This window comes from Hesperophylax consimilis, chromosome 5 (genome assembly GCF_061612785.1).
Source record: "Hesperophylax consimilis isolate HC1 chromosome 5, BYU_Hcon_1.0, whole genome shotgun sequence".
Lineage (NCBI taxonomy): Eukaryota > Metazoa > Arthropoda > Insecta > Trichoptera > Limnephilidae > Hesperophylax > Hesperophylax consimilis.
The window spans coordinates 25,790,956-25,815,577 of record NC_142840.1 but is presented as its reverse complement, the minus strand read 5'-3'; the positions used below and the strand labels follow the sequence as shown (position 1 = coordinate 25,815,577).

The 24,622-nt window shown below is 35.0% G+C and overlaps 1 protein-coding gene across 7 annotated transcripts in view; it reads right to left on the bottom strand.

Moving 5' to 3' along the window:
* Nucleotides 1-24,622, bottom strand: part of Prosap (SH3 and multiple ankyrin repeat domains prosap) — a 254,059-nt gene that overhangs the window by 9,075 nt on the left and 220,362 nt on the right. For 3 of the 7 annotated variants that reach the window (XM_089631747.1, XM_089631749.1, XM_089631748.1), the window contains 11 exons: nt 12,937-13,062; nt 11,817-11,997; nt 10,677-10,996; nt 9,524-9,785; nt 6,433-6,675; nt 5,479-5,676; nt 4,575-4,806; nt 3,238-3,442; nt 2,294-2,600; nt 1,550-1,781; nt 658-790 (listed from right to left, as the gene is read on the bottom strand). In XM_089631747.1, the coding sequence (XP_089487873.1) occupies nt 658-790; nt 1,550-1,781; nt 2,294-2,600; nt 3,238-3,442; nt 4,575-4,806; nt 5,479-5,676; nt 6,433-6,675; nt 9,524-9,785; nt 10,677-10,996; nt 11,817-11,997; nt 12,937-13,062 (2,439 nt within the window). The remainder of the gene's footprint in view (nt 1-657; nt 791-1,549; nt 1,782-2,293; nt 2,601-3,237; nt 3,443-4,574; nt 4,807-5,478; nt 5,677-6,432; nt 6,676-9,523; nt 9,786-10,676; nt 10,997-11,816; nt 11,998-12,936; nt 13,063-24,622) is intronic. The other 4 variants (XM_089631750.1, XM_089631753.1, XM_089631751.1 and 1 more) reach the window with 2 other exon arrangements.

The window sequence follows — 24,622 nt, the reverse complement described above, 5'->3', positions numbered from 1 at the left end:
TCACAGCTTTGAAATAATGGTCAGCGATTTTTACATATTTTTGACGTTTTCAGAAAATGTATATTTAGAAACGCAAATATTTACTTATAACAAAACAATACGATAGTGAATTTCATAATCTTTCCAAAACATTTTTTAGAATGAGGCTACGTTTCCCAAAACGTGAGTTATGAAGCTTTTAACAAAACTCGTGAATAACACAAAAATTTTCACGTTTTGACATCCGAAGATCTTCGGATCTACCGGATCTGCCCTGATGATGGACACTGCAACGCTGTCCGAAACGTCGGCTAAAGAAGGAGTTAGCGCAACATGGCATAACACCCCAAAAACAAACAACAAAAATTGAAAACTAACATTGTTAAGATGATATTCATTGTAAACTAACATTTTTAAGATGATATTCATTGTAAACTAACATTGTTAAGATGATATTCATTGTAAACTAACATTGTTAAGATGATATTCATTGTAAACCAACATTCTTAAAACTGCTGCCTTTGTATCTGTACATCTCGTATATTTGAAATGATAATACCAAAGCATTAAATAAACAATTAACAAATATTTCATAGCTCAAGTCAATTCAGCTATTGTGATCTGAAATGATAATATTTGATAATTTAAAGAGTGATGAGTATTGGGTAATTGACTTACCTTGACTTTAGATCTTTTCATTTCAGCTACACTAGCATACACTCTGGCTGAAGTTATTTTGGCGGGAGAGTGCGGTGGAGAAGTGAGGCCATCCTGGAAAGCTGATGTGGTCATCATGGTGTTGTTGCCATACCTAATAAAAAAGACAATATTGTAAGTAAAAATGCAAGATGCAAATAAAGATATGGTGTACGCCACAATGTTGTCTTGTTCTTATTTCTCAGGGGTATTGCAACCCTACGTAAGTTTGTCTTGAAGATTTATTGATGTGCTTAGCTAACAGCGGTGTGCAGTCCATAAAAGCTGAAAAGCTGTGCCTACCCTCAGGGCTGACCCCTGGCGCTCCTTGTCAAAACCAGTGGATGCCTAGGTAGGTGATCACTATAATTAATAATATTTTTATGTAGCGCCGTTTTCATAAAAATAAAATAATGTGTTAGGACTGTAAGGTTTTAGGTATTATCAGCGTCTTAGCAATTCGGTGCCTGAACAGGCTACTCCAATCGCGCCGGCATAAGACCGGCCCAGCCTACCCTAAGAAAAATTAACCATAAAAAATATTAATAGATTAAAAATATATCACAAATTTCTGACCAACTGTATTTTTTCCTTAAATTTCTGTAAGATGATAATAAATAAATGATTTTAAAATATTCAGCCTACCTTTGGTCGAAAAGCAATGTATGCCACTGATAGATTCCCGTATTGCAGAAACCAGATAAAACAAAACAGAAAAGACTAAAATAATAGGTTAGGTTAGGTAATGAGGGTTTTTTCACTGTGGTTCATTGTTTTGTTTTGTCATGGAATCCTATATTACACAGGTATACAGAATTTTTATTATATTCAGGGTCCAAAAACATTTTATTATTACAAACAAATATTTATTTACCCCTGTGAATTGTGTCGCTGCTGTCTTTGGAACATCTCCTCCAGTTCCATAGCAGTGTTGCGGGTAACCTGGGGGCGGGCGCGGATGGAGGCGGTGCGGGGGGCGCAGGGGGTGCCGCCCCCACTGCCACCCCCCACACCCCCCTCCAGCAAGTGTTGGTGAATGGACTCCGCCGACGAGGACTTGGCCGTCCCCAGCTGGTCCGAACAGTCGTCTTTCTCTCCACCATTTTCTGTAAATTAATATAATATTGTTGGGTAAGAAATTGAAAAAAAAGTTTAATGTTTTTGACATTTGAACAGTTCTTTTAAAGGGTGATTCTTGGTCCATTTATGCTTTTGATCAAATTGTTATCAGCCGAGAAGCATGTGACGCAGTTTGGACTAACCAAACTTTAACCTCACTTCTAAAATGCTTCACAGTACCGATCTGTTATTGTAAACTTTGAAGTATCATGAAAAAGACAATGACATTAGAAGAATTTTTTTAATTTAATCTTTTAAACTGAAAAATGGATGAGGCCAAAAAGGTTAAATAAGTAGATGTACATAGTTATCTAGTTGGTTAAGGGTATATGCCATTTATAAATAAGCGAACCAAATAATTAGTAACCAGATAAAATAGAACAATGACAAAACAGAACACGATGAAATAAAAAAGTTAGATTAGATTAGGGATGTTTTTAATTTTTTCCAAAATTTTCTTATATGTTCTATTTTATCATGGAACCTAATTAATTATTACCTAATCCGGCCACCATAGACTTGGCCCTCGCCTTGCCAACGCTCAGTGTTGTCCGAGGGTCCCTTCGTGGAGGTGCCGGGGCGGGTGACCTGCCGCCGCCGCCAGCCGCCTTGCGTGGCAACGTGGCGTACTGACGCGCCGCCTGCACCTGCGGCTGGGACAACTGCGCTACGGAGCGACTGCTGGGTACCCCACCACCGCCCCCCGCGTTCACAGAGATGACAGTCATGGACACCAGGGAGCCAGAATTGCGGATTAGGTCTACCACATGCTCGTGTGAGGCAGATGACACGTCCTCACCGTTGATCTGGAAATGCAAAATGCAACTCAATATGAGTTAAGTACAAAAAGTGTTTTTTCTTCTTTGACTGAAAATGAATTAAAAAATTCTAATGATTCTGTAACAATAATATCAAAAGATTTTAACAGATGCACTCATTGAGCTATAACTTCTGTTGTATGCCGGGAAAAAAATGCATTTTGTGGGAAAATTATATTTTTGTAAATTGATTTTGTTTAAATGTATCTTGTAATGTTTTAAATGTTTTTGTGTAAATGTAATCTTTATCAAAATTTAAGTTTAGGCCCTGATTAAGCTGCTCGTGATTCCTATTTATATGAAGTTGAGTCACGAGTTGTAGCCAAGTCATTGGATATTATTAAATGTAACATTAAAGGAATCTAGCCCTTATAGCATAAGTAATTTTCCCAGAGCTCATTTTTGAAAACAGTTTCAGGGACTATTACTTGTGAATACCGGACAAGAGTCCCAACTGTTTCCTATCCCTTGACTATGAGGCTGTCAGATATGCCTGCATCAACTGTGGGTAGAGGTGTATAAATGAGAAGACAATAATCTTTTCTACCCGGTGAGCGAGCTGCCATTGGTACAATGAACCAATTTTAATAATTACATCATTTTAATTTGTAGCAAGTGTACTAACCGCAACCAAGAAGTCCCCTTTCTTCAATCCTGCTATGTCCGCAACGCCCCCCTGGTCCACGTCGTCGAGGTATTGTAAGGCCGGACATCGCTCCGATGGCGTTATTTCCATCAGGGGAGACGATGCCTTTGCACCGCGTAAAACAAAACCAAATCCTCTTGTCGCTCTATGCAATACTACCGTTCGATATTCCATGTTATTAACACTGCAAGTAAGAAAAAACAATGATTTAATTTGTGCATCATGTGAGGTTAAATTATTTTGAAAATCTAGTTGTTTATGCACTAATGGTATGAGAACTGATGCAAGCAGGAAAACAAATTACATATTTTCTTCTGGAGCTTCGGGTAGGGGTAGCAAAAAAATGTCTAGATAAAAAAAGGTTTAAGACAACTGCTACGTTGGGCTCCTAACCCTTCCTCTTCTCATTCGCTATTGACTACTCCTTCCTGTTATCGAACGATAACAGTCATCTTGCTATTTACTGGAATCCAGAACAAATAACATATTTAAAATCAAATAAGAGTAATTTGGTAGTTTTGATCCTAATACAAAAAAAATGGAGACAACTGTATGAGAATATCTCAAAAATTGCATTTTTATGTACATACTTCTGTATGTGTATATTTCGTATGTAGCAGTACCTACTTTAAGAATCACATTAGGCTTGAATTAATTATATTTTTAGATAGAATATAGCAGCAATTTTGAATGTAAAATGTGTTAGAATGGCCTTCAAATGATGTTTTTGAAAAAATTTGTATCTTTTAAGCGCCGGCGTGTATAATGAGTAATCTAAAAACACACTTTGTTTTCTGAGATTTTTACTCTTGGCACAATACAGACTCTATTGGTAGCGGTGGTTTTCCAAAGATTAATGTATATTTTGCAATTATTTACTTCTGACCTCTAGAGATGTTGATATTGTCCAGTTAAATACAAAAAAGTTCCATTCTATGCGGTAAACTTCAGCTGTGATTACGTGGCGGACTAGAAAAGTTTTATCCGGATTTCACTCTTGCATCGGTGGAGATAGATCGTCAAATTATAAATTATCTCAACAATTTGATATTCAAGCTAGCTGAAGTACTTATATTGCCTATTCTATTCTATCTATGATTTTTGATAATTACAAGTGCCTTTAGTTATTTTTTATTAATGAAAAACTACCCCTATTATTATAATAAACTTGAGGTAAGATCGTCATGCGCCGAATTAGTTCACATGGGTATACTTTCTTTTATATTATTTTATAATATTATATTTATGTACTTCAGTCTAAGTGCCGTGTATACCTCTTTAGTGCGTACAATCTGCTGAAAAACCTAAAAACTCACGTCTTCTTCAGTCTAGGTGCCGTGGCACTATAAGTCTTGTTGTGTTCCCGGCGGCCGTGCATGCGTGAGCCTGAAATGGTATTGGAGTTGAAGGCCGCCAACGGCATGTTGGGCGGGGCCTGACGCAGACGCACCTCTTGCACGCAGTGGGGCGGGAACAGTCCGCACTGGGAGCTGCGCCCCGCCCCCCGCACCATGCCTTCCAATAGGCCGCAATCGGTAGTACCCGTTACTGGAAAGATATTCACAAATGATTAATACATAATGCGTTAATTACTCTTTGGGTGTAGAAGTCAATTAAACTTGTAATGGATTAGTATCGATTGGAAGTTTAAGGCGATTGAGCAGTGACACCATAACTACGCCGTCAGCTGCGTTTTCGTTCTCCTATCAGTTCCAATCCAGCGGAGCAACGGTGAACACATTCAGACACGAGGAGACCTGGCTAATCATGGCGTCACGACGAAGTTATGAACACTTAAAGAAATAATCATTTAATTTAGTTTTATTTCTATTGGTTTACCATGTAACATCATTGAATTAATATACTTTTTACAACGTTTAAATAATCTGGCGCCCTTTTAAATTCATTAATTGCTTGACCATCTTTTAATATACTAAATAAATATTATTTCCTCTTTCACATATTATCCAGGTTTTTAACCAAGAGGCGCGGGGTCATTTTGTACTATGTCTTTTATCAAACTGGCTTTCCCCAGGGTAGGGAGTGTGAACTAGAGTAGGTATTTGCCTACCTACTCTAGTTCTGATGAATTTCCAATATTTTTTTAAATTAGTCAATAGTATTTTAAATACAGCATTAATAGTAAATGAGCTTGTGCCTAAGATGCATCTTGAGGACTAGAAAAAAAGGTTTTGTTAAAAACGAACCAATCAGCCTTACCTTCTATAATATCCCCTTGACTAATCCTAAGATGTCCAGAGATGGCGGAGTCATAGTTCTCCAGACACACGACGGTGGCACCGGGTAGGGCCAGCGAACTGGTGGTGGTATCCGAGTTGGCCGTGCCCACGCCACTCGAGTCAGAGATTATGTCACTAGTGTCACCGAGGCTTTTGTCTGAAAGCGAAAAACCCACAACTGATATGTTATTAGAGGTTAAGCAGTCTTTTAGATTCATATTTTTATATAATATTTAACACTTGAATTTTTGTATTTTTTATAGCATTATAATAATAAATTATTTAGATTCTTCTGATTTTAAAGTAAAAATATTAATTAACTTAAAAAGTATATAAAAAGCGTAACTGTAAAAATCTATTGAATTCAACTATAAAGCACTAACACTATTTATGTATTTAAGACGTTTAAAAAACATTTAATACTAAATTTAAAAAATGAAATGGTTTTAAATTCTACATTAGCCTCATCTGCCTAGTATCAATTAGAAGCTACCTAGATTTGTATGGAAAATGTTATCAAGAAGCTGGAAAATTAAACAGCCAAAAGGATAAAAATGTCAATAAATAAACAGTCAATAACAAGATGTCTAATAGAAATGCACATAAACAGCATGCAGATTCATAAATGTATAAAAAATGGGCGAAGAGAGATGGTGATGGTTGTGATTCAAAGTCATCTTCCTTGGATATTAATATAAGCCTGTTCATTAAACACAAAACAATTATTTGTAAACTGAAATCTAGAACTTCATGTGTTTGGGTGAAAAGATATACAGCTCCAGTGATAGCTCGGTTAAAACCTCTTTCCCATTGACGCATATTATAGAAACAGAGCTTTAAACAGACCTTTCACTGGCAGGATTACGTACGACACATTTAGTCTAGACTTCAAAATTAAGACACAAAAAAATAATGTGAACGCGAGGGTAGGTACCTGTGACGATGCTGGCGTTATCTTCGTGGCTGGGGTGGCTGCCGTCAGACAGGCTGGAGCTGGCCGAGCTGAAGGGGCGGTCCGAGGGGCAAGGGGAGGAGGAGCCAGCGCGGAGCATGTCGAGGGGCCCCCGCGGCAGGGAGGCCCCCGACGCCATGGATGAGCGGTCCCCCGGCAGGCCCCAGCCCCAGCCAGCCCCCGAGCGGCGCTTCGGGTTGTACCGGGGCGGCCCACGGAAAGGCACTGCAACGCGACGCCAAATGTCACTTTTGTTTGAAAACTACTCGGACGGGCCAGAAATACCTAATGCTCGTGTTTTTTTTTTTAAATATCTGTATCTCAGAATGCAGAAGATATTTGGCCAGCGCAAAAAAACCATAAAACTCCAATTTTTTCCATTTAATTTGTACAAAAAAAAAGTATTTTTGTATTATAGATTTTAGGTATACATCTTTTGGTGCAAGGAGTTGCATTGTATTTTGCACAAACTCAATCTGCACATTTACAAAAAATAAAATAAACTAAAGAAGATCATGGGAATTGAACCCAAGATCACCATAACCCACCACCATACCAATAAACCGAAGCCCACTTACATAAGTTAGTAATTAAATAGCTTATTATTTTTAAGGATTTATACTGCAAACCCTAGTGGCATTTTATAACTTTTTAATTCAATGCTGCTCTGTTTTGAACAAACTAATCTGGTCTTCAATTATGATTCCGGGAATCGAACCCATTACCATCATGAATCACCACCATATTGATAAACGTCAACCCTCAAAATATTTAACCCAAAAAACTAGAGGATTATTTTGCAAGACTCGGATGCTTTGGCCTAAGCACAAGAACAGCTTTGCCAATAAATTCGTTTGGGGTTTCGATTGATTAATATCACAGTTTGTGATTTAATCACATTTTGTATTTTGTGATTTATGTTGAGAACAGTCATTTGTATTATTGATTTGAAATCTAATTAAATACGTAAAGCAATTTTGTTAGAAAAAATATTAATAATATAAAATAATTTTTACGCAAGACGATATTAAAAGCGAAGTAACCTGGAAATAAATGGCTTATAATAATAATATAATCTAAATATTGAATGAAATACAATAATCTTATTATAGTGTAATTATAATATATATTGTTATATATGATTTGAGATTTTCACAACCAAAAATATTATCGCGATTTATTTTTCGGGTATTATGCCGTGTTACCACGCTACCTGCTTTTTTAGCCAACGTTTCGGACAGCATTACAGTGTCCATCATCATTAAACATTACATATCTACCTTGATGATGGATACTGTAACTCTTAATATAAAGAACAAGGTAGCGCAACACAGTAAATACCCCAGAAATAAATCACGATTATAATATTGTCGTATAATATTTTATCCATGATGTGTATGTATAACAATTTGCTTCAATAGCGATGTGTTTTTTAAAATCTCAATTAACTGAAGAGAAAATGTCTGGGTGGAATTTCAAAGAGAAACTATTAGATAAACTTCGTTTTAATTTTTTCACTTGTAGCAAACACTTTGTTTTGGATATACATAATTACAATAATCAAAACAAAATAACTTTGTTTGAATACCACTTTATTATATATATTTCTAACCAACCGGTTTCAGTTCAACCCGAACCTTCATCGGTGTTTAAAAAAACATACTAAAAAAAAAAGTTAGTTCATTTTTTTTAGTATGTTTTTACAAACCCTGATGAAGGTTCGGGTTGAACTGAAACCGGTTGGTTAGAAATATATATAATAAAGTGGTATTCAAACAAAGTTATTTTGTTTTAATTATTATATTAAATTAACTGCTGGGAGGAAATTTCCCCATCAGACAAAATACACAAACCTCAATTTGAAAATTTTATAATTGAAAAAAATTAGACTTTTATGAGTGCTATAATAATGTGTTTTGTCAAAGAAAAGCATCACCTTCTGACTATAAAAAAAATTTACTAATTTTTCATTTGTCAGATTTTGGTTTTGAGATCAGGGACTTTTGGATATTATTTCTTGTCAATTTAAATTTACAGAAATATTTATTTTACCTTTATGAAGTTATGAAGTATTATATAGACTTCCAAAGATATTGCGATACCCAACTAATTAATATTACAGACAACCTTTTGTAAGGAATACCACACACCAGACATAAATTACGACATTCGCCTGGGCTAGTCTGATAGGGTATATCATTTTATATGAGTATTACACAGATCGACAGAACGCCGCAGACAATTGACTGCACATTTTTGTCAGGTTTGGGTGAAACATTATTTTTAACATAATTATAGTGCAAAACTTTATACATATCAATATTTTTTTTTCTTTTACAATTTGAAAAAGCTGGTGTTCACATGAGCTTTCTAAGAAAAAAGGAATTTATAACAATCGTCAATTGTCATTTACTATTTTCCAACATTAAGAAAAGTTTGCCAACTGTAATATATGTTTGTAATTTTGTAAATCTCCTGCCTACTCAGTTTTTACATTCAAACTCTGAAATCCTTTTGTTAAATGCCAATAAAGTCACAAAACCAAAAGATTTTAGACCATTTGTAATTTCTTAACGACCTAATACCCTCAAATTGAGTCCATCATTTTGACAAAGGGGTTAAAAAAAAAATGAAGTCCCGGTAAAACTAAGACTGCCGGCAGATCCCATTTAGGATATTCTGTTGACTGCAAAACGTAGAAATACAACCATCACCATTATTCAGGATGACAACATTGGAAGCATTTGAAGTCATTACCATGACACAAACTAAGCGTAGATGATGAAAAAGATAAAGATGAAATAATGGTTATAATATATAAATGCCATGCAAAACAAAGTAAACAATTTCACATTACGCCAATTTGGAGCACATCTTAAACAGAATGTATCATAAATCAAATCAATCAAAGGCACTTCTCCGAATATAGAAAAAAACTGTGGCCAATCAAATATTATAAAACCACATTAGAAAATGTTCATGCAACAACAGTAATCAAAGCTACAAGGAAAGATATATTAAACATGCTAGAGCATTCCAAAAATAATACAAAACTGATGAGAAGTTCACTCACCAACATCGTCGGGCTTATAGTTCTTGATGACTTCTGCCAGTTCCATGTTACCGGCGATGACCGCCACTTGGTAGGCGGTCTGGTTGGCAAAGTTTAAGGCTTCTCGCTCACAGCCCCTGAAGAGGAGTTGGCGCGCACAGGAATCCTGTCCGTTGACAGCGCACACGTGGAGGGGGGTGTTGCCCGAAGCGTTACGCCCGTTCATGTCGGCTCCGTAGAATAACAGGTGGTCCAGATGCTGGATCAAACCATTCCGGCAGGCCTGGATAATTGAAATTCATCAGAATGAATTCAATTCATTATTTGCAATTTGTTTGTATTATTTAGGTGTTTTATATGAGGTAGGGAGGTATGTAACAGAATATTTCTGTTAATTAAGTTTAATGATTGACAATACCGATTTAAGGTAACAACTAGTATAGCAAACTATTGTCTAGTTTAGACAATGATCTGGGTAGAAAGAGGCTGAGGGAGAAAGCCATACTATATATAAAAGCTAATCAATTCAATTTGGGAGGTGGGTATGGGTACCACCACGGGAACCATTTATTGGATAACCAACACCCTATCATAGGTCACCCCAGGTGGTTCGCTACGTTTGGCGATTTAGCAGGGGTGCCCGGGTTCATGGAGTGACGGTTGCCTACCTCTTGGTGGCGGATGCGTTTTCCCAACCACTGCGTGGCGGGACGGATCAGGAGAGACTGGTTGAGGTAGACCTTTTGACCTCTCCAGTCGGACTCTCTCTCGACCCATTGCCTTGAACCGCAGTGGGAGGGATGGTTTCGTATATACATCACTCCTAAACACATTAACCCCCAGATTCCTACCCAACGCTCATCCCTTTTTCCTACCCAGACCTTTCCCTCTTTCCTTTCCCTAAGAAAGACCTCCACATAGCATCCACAAACATGATATAAACCCATGGGGGAATTTTTTTCCTCAAGGCCTCCAGCTAATGTAAAAAAAAAATAATAAATCTATTGCCGTCTCACTCTAACACTTCTTAAACAATCTTAGCATCTTTCTGAATACCACATATAGAATGGAATGTAAGAGTCAATATATAATGTAGAAGTCACATAATTATTTTATGTACATAATTAGTTTATGGTATATTTATACCGTTGATATTAAATAAATAAATAATTACCTGGTGTACTTCTGCCCACCCTTGTAAGTCCTGTGCTCCAATGGTAGCATGGTCATGAAGAAGGCTCTCGCACAGCAGGGGATCAGTCTTATTAGTTACCGATAGGTAGAGGGGAGTGAGTCCCTTGCCGTCCTTGTAGTTGGGGGAAGCCCCCAACTCCAGCAGTGTCTTGACGGAGTCCAGGGAGTTCTTCTCAACGGCCCGGTGCATTGCCGTACTGCCGTCCTTGGTGCGGTAGTCCAACAAAGCTCCACCATTCACCAGAGCTATAAGAACCTTTGCAGGTTTCTTTTGTGCACCTGCCATGGTTAGGGGCGTTTCTGCAATGCAAGAAAGAAGATAATTAATATAATCAGTCATTAATATCACCCATTGACGTGATGCTTAAACATAAGTGTAGGAATGATGAAGAAAGAAATATGAAGAGGGAGGGTGAAACAGTAATGATGAAGCCGGAATAATAAAGTAAGAAATAAAGCGGAAGGCAGAAACAGTAATGATTAAGCAGGAATGATGAAGCAGGAATAAGAAAGCAAGATATATGATGAGAAAGGCTGACACAGTAATGATAAAGCATGAATGATGAAGCAGGAATAATAAAGCAAGGAATATGGAGAGGAAGGCTGCAACAGATAAATCACGAATGATAAAGCAGAAAAAATAAAACAAGAAAAATTAAGAGGAATGTTGAAACAGTAACGTTAAAGCAGGAATGATGAAGTAGGAATGTTGAAGCAGGAATGATAAAACAATAATGGTGGAGAAAAAGGCTGAAACAGTAATAATAAAGCAGAAAGATGAAGTGGGAATGATAAAGCAAAAATAATGGATGAAAAGACTGAAACAGTAATGATGAACCAGGAATGATGAAGTAAAAGTGGTGAAGCAGGTATGACAAATCAAGAATACTGGAAAAAAAGGCTTAAACAATAATGATAAAGTAGTAATGATGAAGCAAGAACGATACAGTAATAATGATGAAGCAGGAATTATAAAGCAAGCATAACGGAGAAAAAAGACTGAAACAGCAATGATAAAGCAGGAAGATAAAGTAGGAGTTGTGAAGCAGGAAAAAGGCTGATGCATTAATGACCCAGCAGGAATATGAAGGAATGTTGAAGCAGACGATTGGTCGGTTACCTCCCGTGTCCTGACAATGGAAGTTGGGGTCCAGCCCCTTGCCGCACATCTTTGTGATCTTCTCCACCTGGCCGTGGTTGACGTAGTCGATGAACCGGCGCAGGTTGGTCTTGGTGTGCACCGCCTTCAACTGCTTCTCATCCAGCTTCAGCATCTTGTACACCCGCCGCTTGTACTTCAACTGCAAAACAACATTAGCTTTTTAAAGTCCGTGCCCTACCCCCTTTTCCTCCCGCCTCACAATACCCTCATAAACCCAAAAATTATTCATAATATGTTCGTTCATAGATGGTGCTAATTTAATTATTTTAGGAAACACTTTTTGCAAGTTATGCTTTAAAATATTAAGATGAATTGTTTGTTTGCGCTTTCTTGTAAATGAATATGAATGTGAAATATTTTGACTACATAAAACTAATGTTAATATTATAATTTTTTTAGTAAGGATATGCCGCTGACGGGAATTGAACCCGCATCTTTCTGATTGCCGGTCAGGTGCACTAAGCCACTGTGCTACATAAAAACTGTACATAAAAAAACCATAAACCACTTTACTACATAAAAACTTTGTCTTGTAAACATAAGCTTTACATTCTAAATAAATAAAAAAAACTATTTATTCAATTATCGAAGGAAGCAAACACTTTGTGGCTTGACATTATTACACAAATGAAAAAATATCTTTGTTTTAAACCACTTTATATAAAGTGGTTTATATAAAGTGTATATACACTTTATTAGTTTATATACACTTTATATAAAGTGGTTTAAAACAAAGATATTTTTTCATTTGTGTACTATTTATTCATATTACAGTTGTACAGGCGGGGCCGGCCCTGAGCCAAACGGCGCCTGACGATAAAATAATGGCTCCCGGCAAAACCAGTAGCCACCTAGGTGATCACTGTAATCTATAATATAGAGGACACCCAGATTCTTACCCACCCCTCATACCCTTGTCCTTCCCAGAACTTTCTCTCCTTCCTTTCCCTAAAAAGACCCTCCACACAACATCCCTAAAGATTACATAGGCCCTGATAGAGCCTTCTGTGTGGAGTTGAAATAAAAAATAAAATATATATAGATTTTGTAGAAGATAAAAGGTTTGATTGAAAGTAACCTCTAGATATCCCACAGACCCGTTGAAGGGGTAGTCCCCCAGCCTCCGCTCCTCATCGAGAAACTTTCCTGCCTTCCCGTTGACTGGTGGGCAGAACAGTCCATAGTTGAAACTCTCCTTGAGCTCCTGAAAACAACAACGTCATTAATGGCTTTGCTAAACCACCCAATCTTTCCGACATTTTGCAGAAATTATAATAAATATAACAAGAAACAATGGACAAGAAGAAATAATGGGGAATATCATGCAAATGTAATTTTAATGTTACAGTCGATGAATTACAGCACAACTGAAAAGTAGCGAATTAGAAACTTTAAAAATTGATTTGACAATTTATTGTATGCCAAAATCCGAATGATTTTCAATAAATTATAATTTATTGATAACAACGTAACTCATAGGATATCTATTATCATCCATTGGGCAAAATCGGCCGGCCGGATTACGATCGGTGAGCAAACGCAAAAGAAAAATTATCTTTCAAACAAGGATGCTTCAACGTATAACCGCGCAGTTTCTGATATAGCAGTAATACCAAATGCAAAACTTGGAGATTTATTCTCATAATAAACTGGACACTATTTGAAAATCCCGTGTCCTGCAATAAATAATTACATTCCAATGCTCTCCAGGGAGTGTGAGCAACAAAGCAACACTGACTAAGCAATCAACATAATGATATTATTGGGTTCATGGGATCAATTTGTCAGCAAACATGAGAGAGGGCGCTAATTGAAATGTACACTAAATAAATGCTTCGCAACTGACACATCACGATTCCCACAAAGTCATAAATACTGTGTAAAAAAAAACACTTTCATATCAACAAAACACGTGCGATAAAATGTTTTTTTAAAATTATTTATTCACATTTACGTGCTCCACGACCGAGATGTTAATCACCCATAATACAATGTGCTATATGTATAAAGTATGATTATGATAACTTGCATAATATTCCCGCCACACGGAAATGACAAAAGCGAATTAATAAAATAGCGCAATTAAAATCTTCGACGTGAAATGACAAGTCATGGAATAGGATTTGATCGGTTCCCAGAACAATTACTAATGGGCGGTTTAAAGTTGCACAAATGATTTTCATAAGTTAATACCTGAAATATAACACAATGACTAATGAATAAATCTAAAATAAGATAATTACGAATAACGTTTTACAATAATTATCGTTTATCTCCAAATGAATAGTTAATTTTGGTTTTAATAGATTTGCGTAATAACGTAAATGATCCAATATGCACAAAATATTGCTTTATTGGTTTGATCCTGGTTTATCATCATATATGTAGGAATCGCATCTAATAAATATCGAGTCGAAAGTATTCACATATGCGCATTGATGCATACAGCGTAGTTTTCGATATATTGAAAAGAAAAAAAGTTTTTATTTTGTTTTGAACAAAATTTGAGTGACGTGCTTAGTAAGTTAAGGCGAAGCTTAATGCCAAATCACTATTTTGATTAATCTTTATAACGAATTTGTTTACATTTTGAATGCAAAAAAATATGCTTTAGATAAATTGAAGGTTTTCCTATCGTTTCGCTTCAGTAGAATACAAATAAAAAAATAATTACTAAATAAAAAATATAAATGCAAACTACCAAAAAAATTTTTTTCAGTAGAAATGTATGAACGCATAAAAGAAAAAAACTTTTAAAAAATACCGTATTATAGTTAAGAATGTCTGTGACAGTTTCACTTGATTAAATTTTTTGCTTTCTTATAAAATTATTTACTAAATAAATAAAAACCAATTTTGTGCTTGATATCGAACGTTTCTAGACTCCGTTTGTCTAGCGATTTTAATGCCTATTACCTACGATATAAGGTATACCAAGAATGTACACATTTTTGGCTTTTAGCTTCCTCTTAATGAAAATTTAGCTATCTATCACGGATGAAACGATTAGGTCATGAGGGCTAAAGGGGAAATAAACTCGATTTTAGATATTATTCTTGTCAAAGGATAATATCTAAAATCAACAAGGGCGCTTGGGAACGTTGGGATACGTGAAACAGTGAAGAAGGCGTAACATTTTTTAATCTATCCCGAAAAGCAAGATAAGGATTAGTTATTAAAAAATAAAATCGTAGAGTTTGGGATGCATTCGTCGTGATTCAATCAGTTTAATTACATTCAAATTATTCAGGCACATGCGCTGATATGGATTTAGACAGCAAACTTACTTACCAACAGGGAAATGTACCAACTTACTTATTGGGGTGAAGAATTCGGTGTACCTAAATAATGTAAGTGAACCAAGTTATTCAATAAAATGAAACGTCAATCCCAAGTGAACAATTATGTAGTCGAAACTTTGACAATTTGTTACGACACAACAATTACTTATTGTTGTGGGAATCAAGCACAACGCCCTAGTGCTTTGAATAATACATAAACGACGGCACAATATAATTTTACGATGACAATTTGTTCTTATTTCCCAGCGGGTAAATATTCGTAAGAGCATTTCTGTAATCACGGTCGTCTCCATAGTAAATACCCCGATCAATCAATGCGCGTGCTCCGGTATAATTGTGTATAAATTAGATCAGGCAAGCGTATTTCTGTTTGAAGCATAAAATCACTCATGGATTCATTAGAATAATTGCAGCAAGCCAGTAGGCAAATTGTGACCGCTCTCGCATCCTGCTTCGACATATCGACACGTTGAGTTATAGCTGTCTAACTGGCTATAGTCTATAATGTAGATACTGTAGGCTGGTTATCATGGGAAATTATGTGAGATGTGAGACGAGCGGAGATCAACAACTGCCGTGGAGTCTGTAGTCTGTAGTCTGCAGTAGTATCAGGAATGTGCCTCCGTATTATGGCAAATGAAGACGATCATTTATAGTCCTGTCGCGTGTGGAAGAAATGCCATCCTTAGGGCAAATGGCTAAACTCAATGGTGGAGGAGTCATTCGGATAATGCAATATAAGCAAATGTGACAAATGCATTATTTAATGCTTTTGGTGAATAATATAACAATATCCAAAGGATTCTATTCGTTTTAAAAATAAGTATTTTACGTAATTTACTAACATTATCAAGCGGTGTCACATCTTCGGGAGAATTCCTACTAGTACAAGTACAAGGTGGCTTTGACATCTATATCTATCTACACACATAAAAAATGTAAATGTTGGTTTGTTCAAAATCTTAAATCTCAGAAAGTTCCTTCACCGATTGCTTTGAAATTTTGAAACAACGTTGCCTTCGAATACGTGTGTTTTTGTATCTATATTATATAGATGTCACCTGTGACAGGTAAAAACATGTTTTTTAAACATCGCCATCTATTGGACGTAGAAGCAACACGCGCTATTGTTTCTCTATCTTCACAGACAGATTGATCCACAGCAACGCGTGGCGGGGTACAGTTAGTAGAAAATATATTTTTTTATAAATTAGTTGCAAGAATTTGAAACATGGTATCGACAAATATGACGCTTAATAAATCGGTCCCAATGGTCGAGTGGTTTAAGACGCCTGTCCCGGTAAGACAAAAGATCCTGGGTTCGATTCCTAGCTGTGACCGTTGTCTTTTTAATATTTCTATGTCTTGTACTGTTTCATGTTTCGTTTAAAGTTATTACTGTTATTAGTATTATCTTCTTCTTCAATAATTTATAAAAGCTGTTTATTTTCAATCCGTTTCTTATAGAAGTCGATTATTGTACCAAAAGCGGTAGGATTTATCGTACCATTTGGCGTGAATGGTACAGAGGTTACACAGTACACACTTCCAAATAAACACTTTCTGAGGATTAACCCGATGTTTGTAAGAACAAATTGGCGGACGTGTGACCAATGTTCGCCTTTTTTCTTACATTGATTACGTTAAGACACGTCTCAAAGTTATTGAAAAAATTATTATAATATTTTCGCAGAGATAACAAACGTACCAACGTGGTCGAAAATAAATAACATAATTTCAATAATTTGTATGATATTATGACGTTACGATTTACATTTTTGCTTAGCATAAATATCAAACTGAACACTGTTTACTTCATCAGATAAAAGTGTTTTGCGAAACAAAAATGATAACATTTTGCGAGTTAAATTATAAAACCAAGAAAATTCCACGGAACAGATGTTTCAATTCCATGGGAAAAACTTTTGATGAAAATATTAGGAATTTTTTTCAGTTTTTCATTTGAAAAATGTCATATCTTTCAGTCGGCAACTAGCCGCATTGAATGCGAAAGCTCAGGTGAATCCGGCATACTGTACTTGGGTCCTACATACTTGATGAAACTTTATACGTTTGGTTTTAAGCTTTCAGAAGCTATCATAAGTAGGCTTATGGATTTGGCATATTTCCAAGAGCCATTACTTTCTGAGGAAAGTTTATCTTGAAAGCGGTTTCAGAGAGCTTTTAATGTTATTAAATTTGTTCCCTTGTTAATGTTAACAAGATGGTTTTATAAATGATTTTTTATCTGCTTGTAATATATGTATAATTCTAGTCGTATTTTTCAAGAAACTTTGTCAAATGAAATCGTCTCTTTAATCTTGTCGAGAAGGCTGTCATTATCATAGCAATATGTGAAACATCTAAAATAATTTTGAAGCCTTATTCACGATCTACGGACATTTTAAGGTCCATTTAATCTTATTTAACTCATTGAACGGAGAACAATGAGTATTGCTAATTTATTCATAAATCTCTTCAATTTATTAGTAATCCAGTTTAAAAACGGGATTTCAGGCCGTTTTATGATAATCTTTTAGTGAATTCCTAATTTATCGGAATACGTGTTCCTTGATTAATATACAATGACGAAATGCGAAAACATTCTAATTTTAATTTTATTTATTAAAGTATTTGCCTTGATTAATATACAATGACGAAATGAGAAAACATTCTAATTTTAATTTTTAATTTAATTTTCTAATTTCGTGTTCTGACATCGTGATAATACATTCGTATTTTATTTACTAAATGTTTATTAGAAAACCTATCAATTCATTCGTTAAGGGCCTGCAATCCCGTTTTTAACCAAATCACGAATAATTTGAAGATATTCTTAATAAATTAGAAATATTAAAAATCAGTCATTTTCATCGCGTATTTTCCCCGCAGAGGTACATTTTAATTTCAGGCTGAAATTATGAATGTCTTTTTGTCGTAACGTGTGATTTGTTACGCGCTGCAGTGAAGTGAAATTTCTATTGGAAATTTTCTTTAATAATGAGAAATACTATCGGAAAATGAGAATGTGAGAAAATCACGCCCAAGTATGCAAATGGGAAAGTCTACATTTGTGAACATAAATACTGCATTGTAAATGTTGCATGTTGTTATTTCAACAATATATCGCAGGGCGTGACACGAGAACATTTCTAATATCGTTATAATGAATATTACAAACCATGGCTCTTTACATTATCCAATATTATTATGAAAAGAAAGCGTGCAACGTGAAACATTATTATTCGTTATAATATTGTCAAGGCAAGGTAGGTATTATATGGTCGTTATTGAACATTATTCTAAAAATACTTACCATTTAATATAATGTAGAGGATTAATTAACTTTTACATGATTGACATCAATTCAAAACAATCATTTTAAATTTAATAGTGTTTCGAAAGAGAGTCAATTTGACAGAAAAAAAATACGGAGGAATACATAGCAGAATTACTTATTACTTCACAAGCATAATGTTTGTACTGAAAGAAGGATTTTTCGAAACCAGTCAGCATTTCAAATAAATATTATGGTTTAAAATAGTATATTTATAATAGTGTAAGCATTGTTTAAGGCGAAGCTTAATGCCAAATCACTATTTTGATTAATCTTTATAACGAATTGGTGTGTACAGTATGAATACGAAAAAATATGCTTTAGATAAATTGAAGGTTTTCCTATCGCTTCGCTTGAGTAGAATACAAATAAAAAAATAAATTACTCAATAAAAAATACAAATGCACACTACTAACAATTTTTTTTAATAGAAATGTATGAACGCATAAAGGAAACAACATTAAAAAAATTCAGTATTATAGCTAAGATTATCTGTGACAGTTTCACTTGATTAACTTTTTTGATTTCTTATAAAATTATTTACAAAATAAATAAAAAACAGTTTTTGCATTGAAATCGAACGTTTCTAGACTCCGTTTGTCAAGCGAGTTTAATGCCTATTACCTACGGTATAAGGTATACCAAGAATATACACATTTTTGGCTTGTAGCTCCCTCTTAAACTCTTCACGAACTAATAAAAAGTTGTTTCTCGGGACATGAATATGAGAGAGGGAAAAGCACTTTTTCTGTACAAATAGTAATATTACGATATACAAAAACTCATTACGATATACAAAATCGTATAAATTTATTATGCCAGTGCTAATTGTAACACTTGTAATAATATTAGATAGAAGCTTGAACACGGAGATTCCATATCTTTTCTAAGAACATGTGTGATCCGCCAAATGCGGCTTATTTCAGCGGTAAAGGAAAGCGCACAGCGGGGAACTTATTGGATACCTTGCCCATTGCCTACTACCTTAGAGGAATATTGACTTCTGTCATTTTTATACCCAGCGGGGAACTCCATAGGAACACGGAACATAGCCTTCTGTCCCTTATGCCGCAGGAGCTTTTGCAGATATATTCGTATTTAGTTGCGGAAATTATTAAGTTTACGCGGGTGATTTCAATAAATGGAAAGATATTACAGACTAAACGATTGGAATACAGGTTTAATATACAGGGTTTTCCAATAAGAGGTGCTATTTTGATATTCAATCGTAAAAGATCAATGGTTTTGTTGCTTGTGTGGCACGTAGCGCCATCTTGTTGAAAGTAAACGTGGTCCAGATCAATACCATCCAATTAAGGCCATAAAAAATCATTGATCATCTCTCGATAGCGCAATCTATTCACCGTAACTGTTGCTCCAGCCTCATTTTCGAAAAAGTAAGGTCCAATGACTCCGCCGAACCATAAACCGCACCAAACAGTCACACTTTGAGGATAGAGAGGCTTTTCAACAATAACCCTTGGGTTTTACGAGCCCCAGATGCGACAATTTTGCTTGTTGACGAAGCCACTGAGGTGGAAATTGGCCTCATCACTCAAGATGATTTGCATTTGATTCACTCAAATGAATTTTAAGAATTTCAATGCGTTGTTGAAGCGTGTATCGTTCCATTTTTGTTAATTGCGTAGTTTCTGCTTGTCAAATGTCAAAAAATGACAGCTTCAAAGGTAACATCTACCGAAATAGCGGGCTATTCAAAATAACACCTCTTATTGGAAAACCCTGTATAATTCGAATTATCTGCCTTAAATCAATTCCTGTACAATAAGGTGGAGTGAAATTTTTTTTTTGAAAATTTCGAAATCGGCATAGTTAGGAAAGATGCTCTATATATTAACAATTACGACAAAAATAATAAAAAAAAAATATATTCACAATACCTGGACATCGCCAAAACTTTATATTTTATCATTTTCACGATTTTACCTAAGTATTTATAGCTCATGTACGCGAAATAAAACACACATAAAATTTGTATTTTACCATTTATTTTACAGATAATACATTCGTAGATTGTTAGAATGGAACAAATAGTGGAAATAAAAAATGTACATATATTATTTACCGCATTGAAAAACTTGAAAATTACAAAAGTTACTATTAACGGTACTGCATTTTGGTGTTAAAAATAGGCATAAGGTGTCTTGACTCTAACTTTGTTTTTATTAATCCATCTCGCCTCAAGGGTCCACAAACAACGGCTGAGGCTTCTTTTACAATTTTCACACCTCTCTGTAGTTTGAGTATGGCAAGGAAAATTCTTTATCATTGGTAGTATGACATCCTCAATTATCGTGTGATCGGTAATGGCTTGTAAAATTGTCTCGTCACTTACAAATTTGGTTAGTGGTGGCTCGGTTATATTTTCCCACTTTATAACATCAATATAATCATCTGCTGAAAAATCAAAAACAGGCACTTTGAAGGTACGAATAAAGTCTGATTGCATTTTCATTTGCCGAGCTTTCAATATTCTTCTCAACGCCAACTCTCTTACGTATTTTCGGTTGTCGTTTAACATGGCTAACAATATATTTTCGTGATGCCCATAAAAGCCATTACGCTGGATTACTGGATCAATAATATCTTTTAAATCACTGGGCAAATACCGTGAAAGCACTATTGTTTCGTGTAAATGCCTTGCACCGGTAAGACATAATGGTTTGGTCTTAATGTTGAACCACATAGGTGCGTAAACTGTTAATACAAATGTCGTTAAAGTTACCATATTTTTGAAGGTTTTAGGGTAGAAATGTAAAGCCGAAGAATCCGATTCGCTGTAGTGAGCCACCTGGATGTACAATTTTACCGGGATTCGTTTTTGATAAATTTTCATTGCAGAATCCGGAGTCAATAGTTTTACACATTTTCAGTAGATACAGCTGATCTGTGCTTAAATCCTGCGTATTTGTCATACTTGGTAATAAACATTGAATGATTTTAAATTTCACGACAGGAAGTTGTTCACACTTATTTAAAGATTTACCAATAATTCTAATGAAACATTGCGGTCCAGTCGTGGTTCCGTCGATGTTCTCAAAGAGATGTCGCAAAATGAGTTCGTTTGCTTGTAATTGACAGACAATCCACTGTAAAAGCCGTTTGAGATGTGATTCAAGGCGCCGAATAACACCTCCTTTGTACCCCGTATTAACTGCAGTTCCGTCGCATCCAATTGCAACAATTTTTTCCAAAGCAATATCTTTCGAAGACAGTAATGAAATAATTCCATTACCTATTGCTTCACATTTTCCGGTTTTTAATGAAATTTGTCCCATGTACTCGCTACCTGGTTCTTTTACTAAACTAACGTGTTCTTCAGTTATTATTTTTCGCCGGTTGTCCTCCATGCAGTTTTGTCCTTCCGTCCGTCGAAGTATAAAACAAATTGATTGGAATCGATTACTAACGGCTTACTAGTAAGGGCAGTTCTTTTCTTCATTCAAGCTCGACGAATTTTACTCCTATCCACAACGCGAGATGTATCGTTCTGTGAAATTAAGCCAACATCTTGTAATACAGCGAAAACAATTGCAGCTCCTGCTCGATCTGAAATACAATATCTGTCTAGTGTTCTGGCCACAACAGGGAATTATTTCACCTCATGGTGTGAATTATTTGGTTGTGCTTCACTTTGCATTATTTCTTGAGGAATTGAAGACGAAGCACATTTTTTAGAGTCTAAAGTTTAAGCTACAAGAAGGAATAGCGTCAGTACCCCGATCTACTAGATAATGTCTAGCGGATCGGAAACTTCGCCAAGATGATACGCGATACACTTCACTCTGTTTGATACGCGTTTGGGGTAGAAGGATTCGTTGCTGTGTGGGAATAGTTTAACTGTTCCTACAGTCCTACTTTATAATTATATTATAAAATAATAATGTAATTATATCATAGGTAATAAATAAACACTCAATTTTTTTTACATAATTATAAGCATTTCTAAGAATCGGGAGAACATTATTGGTGTTTTCAGTGTTTTTATCAAAAATTCAAAGTGGTGGCGATGTCGTAATTATAAATAAATATTTTTTATATTTTTTATTTAAGATAAGTACATAACGGAGCACCAATCCCGCGTATGCCGAATTCTATAATAAGAAAAAAAAATTCTCCATACTAGACCGCTCCACCTTACTGTACAACTCAAGTATCTTGGGAATCATGTTAAAATTGCAAGGAATTACTCAAGCGAACGATTATCATAATAAGGTTTTTAACTCTAATAAACTTCTGTGAAGCCATTTTTTCAGAAGTTTTATTTTATGCAGAAAGTATTAGTATTAATAATCTTTCTTAGATTTTCTGAATCATTATTTAAGTATAGGTATAAAAAAATTCAAAAGCCTTTTAATAGGTATTTTAATAATCGTATAGAACACCAAACAACATGATTATGTTGATGATATCTTTTCATAATCACGGAATTCCCGTCAAATAGTAGTTTTGAAGTTTAGAGATAACAAGATTGTATTATGAATATACTCGTATAAGATAACAAAAACTGTAGTGAATGGAAATTGATACCTATATCGGTAATAACTAAACAAATTCTACCCTTATATCTGATAATAAATACCAGGTAATACAATTATTATGTATTTAACAATTTTACAATCGATACGAAAATTGCGGAAAACAGAATACATTTCACATATCAAATTAAGATACGGATTAAATAACAAAAAAGCTAATATTACATAAATTTCATATCTTAAAAGAATAAAACTGCATCTCAAAACTAATCTACAAATCCTTATATGTATACATCGTATGTCGATGCATATACACAGTGGAGGTTTGTGTTTTTTTCACGGGGGTACAGAAATTCAAGGAAAGATACTATAAATTCCTATTTTATCAATTAATACGGAGTTCGCTCATTTTTAATTTCAAGTCCCTTTCCATACGAACTCGCATTATTATTTTTCTATGTAAACAACACTGTATTTCGCCATTGTGCAATATTAGGTACACCTGACAAACATAACTGCGAAAAATCAATAAGTGCAACTGGTTTTTATTTGAAAGCCGAAAAAAAAAACTAAATTAAGACAAAATCTGTTATTCTCGGTCAATCTCGGTGCCATTCGTAAAATTCTGGGGTCACGTGGCATCTAACATTCTACTATTCCGGCGCACAAAGATTGTCTTACTTTGGCGTGGATCATAGGATTTCACCGTCAGGGGTATTGTGTTATCTCACTTTTTGTATGAAGTATGTTTGTGATGATTCAATAACGCACAACATGACAATATCGGATTGCTCTTCAACTGTATTTTTCGGACGCTTGGTTAAAAAAAGTATGTGGTTTATAATGCAAGTTTGTCTTATTTTCCCATGTTTTTTAATGGGGGTTCAATGAACAAATGCACCTCACAATAATATATTTGGTTAGATTACGTTAGGTTAGACATGTACACGCACAGTGCGACCGCTAACATGTCGGTACAGCTCTGTAAAACCTCACAGTTGTAAATTGTAATTTTCACATTAATTTTGCATCCGTAAAAGAGTCAAGTACCTGATAATGTAAGCATTGTATTATATCTTTGCACCGTAAAAATACCAGTAGCAATAGTCATAGCTATTTAAAATAATGAATAATTAAATAGGCGCATAATAATGTGTAGTGTTATTTACGTTTATCTTATATCGGAAAATAAGATAGCACAATACGAACGGATTAGATATCGCAATGAAATAAAACAATCAACCACGCTGCTATGGATCAACTGATAAAATAATTAATTATTACAATAATCACTTCACAGCGAATATTTTTGATAAGCACGTAATATAGGAATATAAGTAAATACTGGATTTAAGAAGCAGGTATCAGCTTTTGGCCTCAGAACAGAATGTATTGTTTCCATTATCATGACAAAACATGTCCAATTACACGCATCTGAGAAAAAAAAGTGGGATATAATACGTGAGATATCACTACTATATCATTCTCATATACATAATTTTTGATTGGTACATTCTAATGTTACTGTTAATTTTGATATTTCACGATAAGGAAATATTAATAACTAGCGTAAACCCGTGAAAAATCACGGAATATTATAATTGCAGGGGTTGTGAAGCTGAAAGA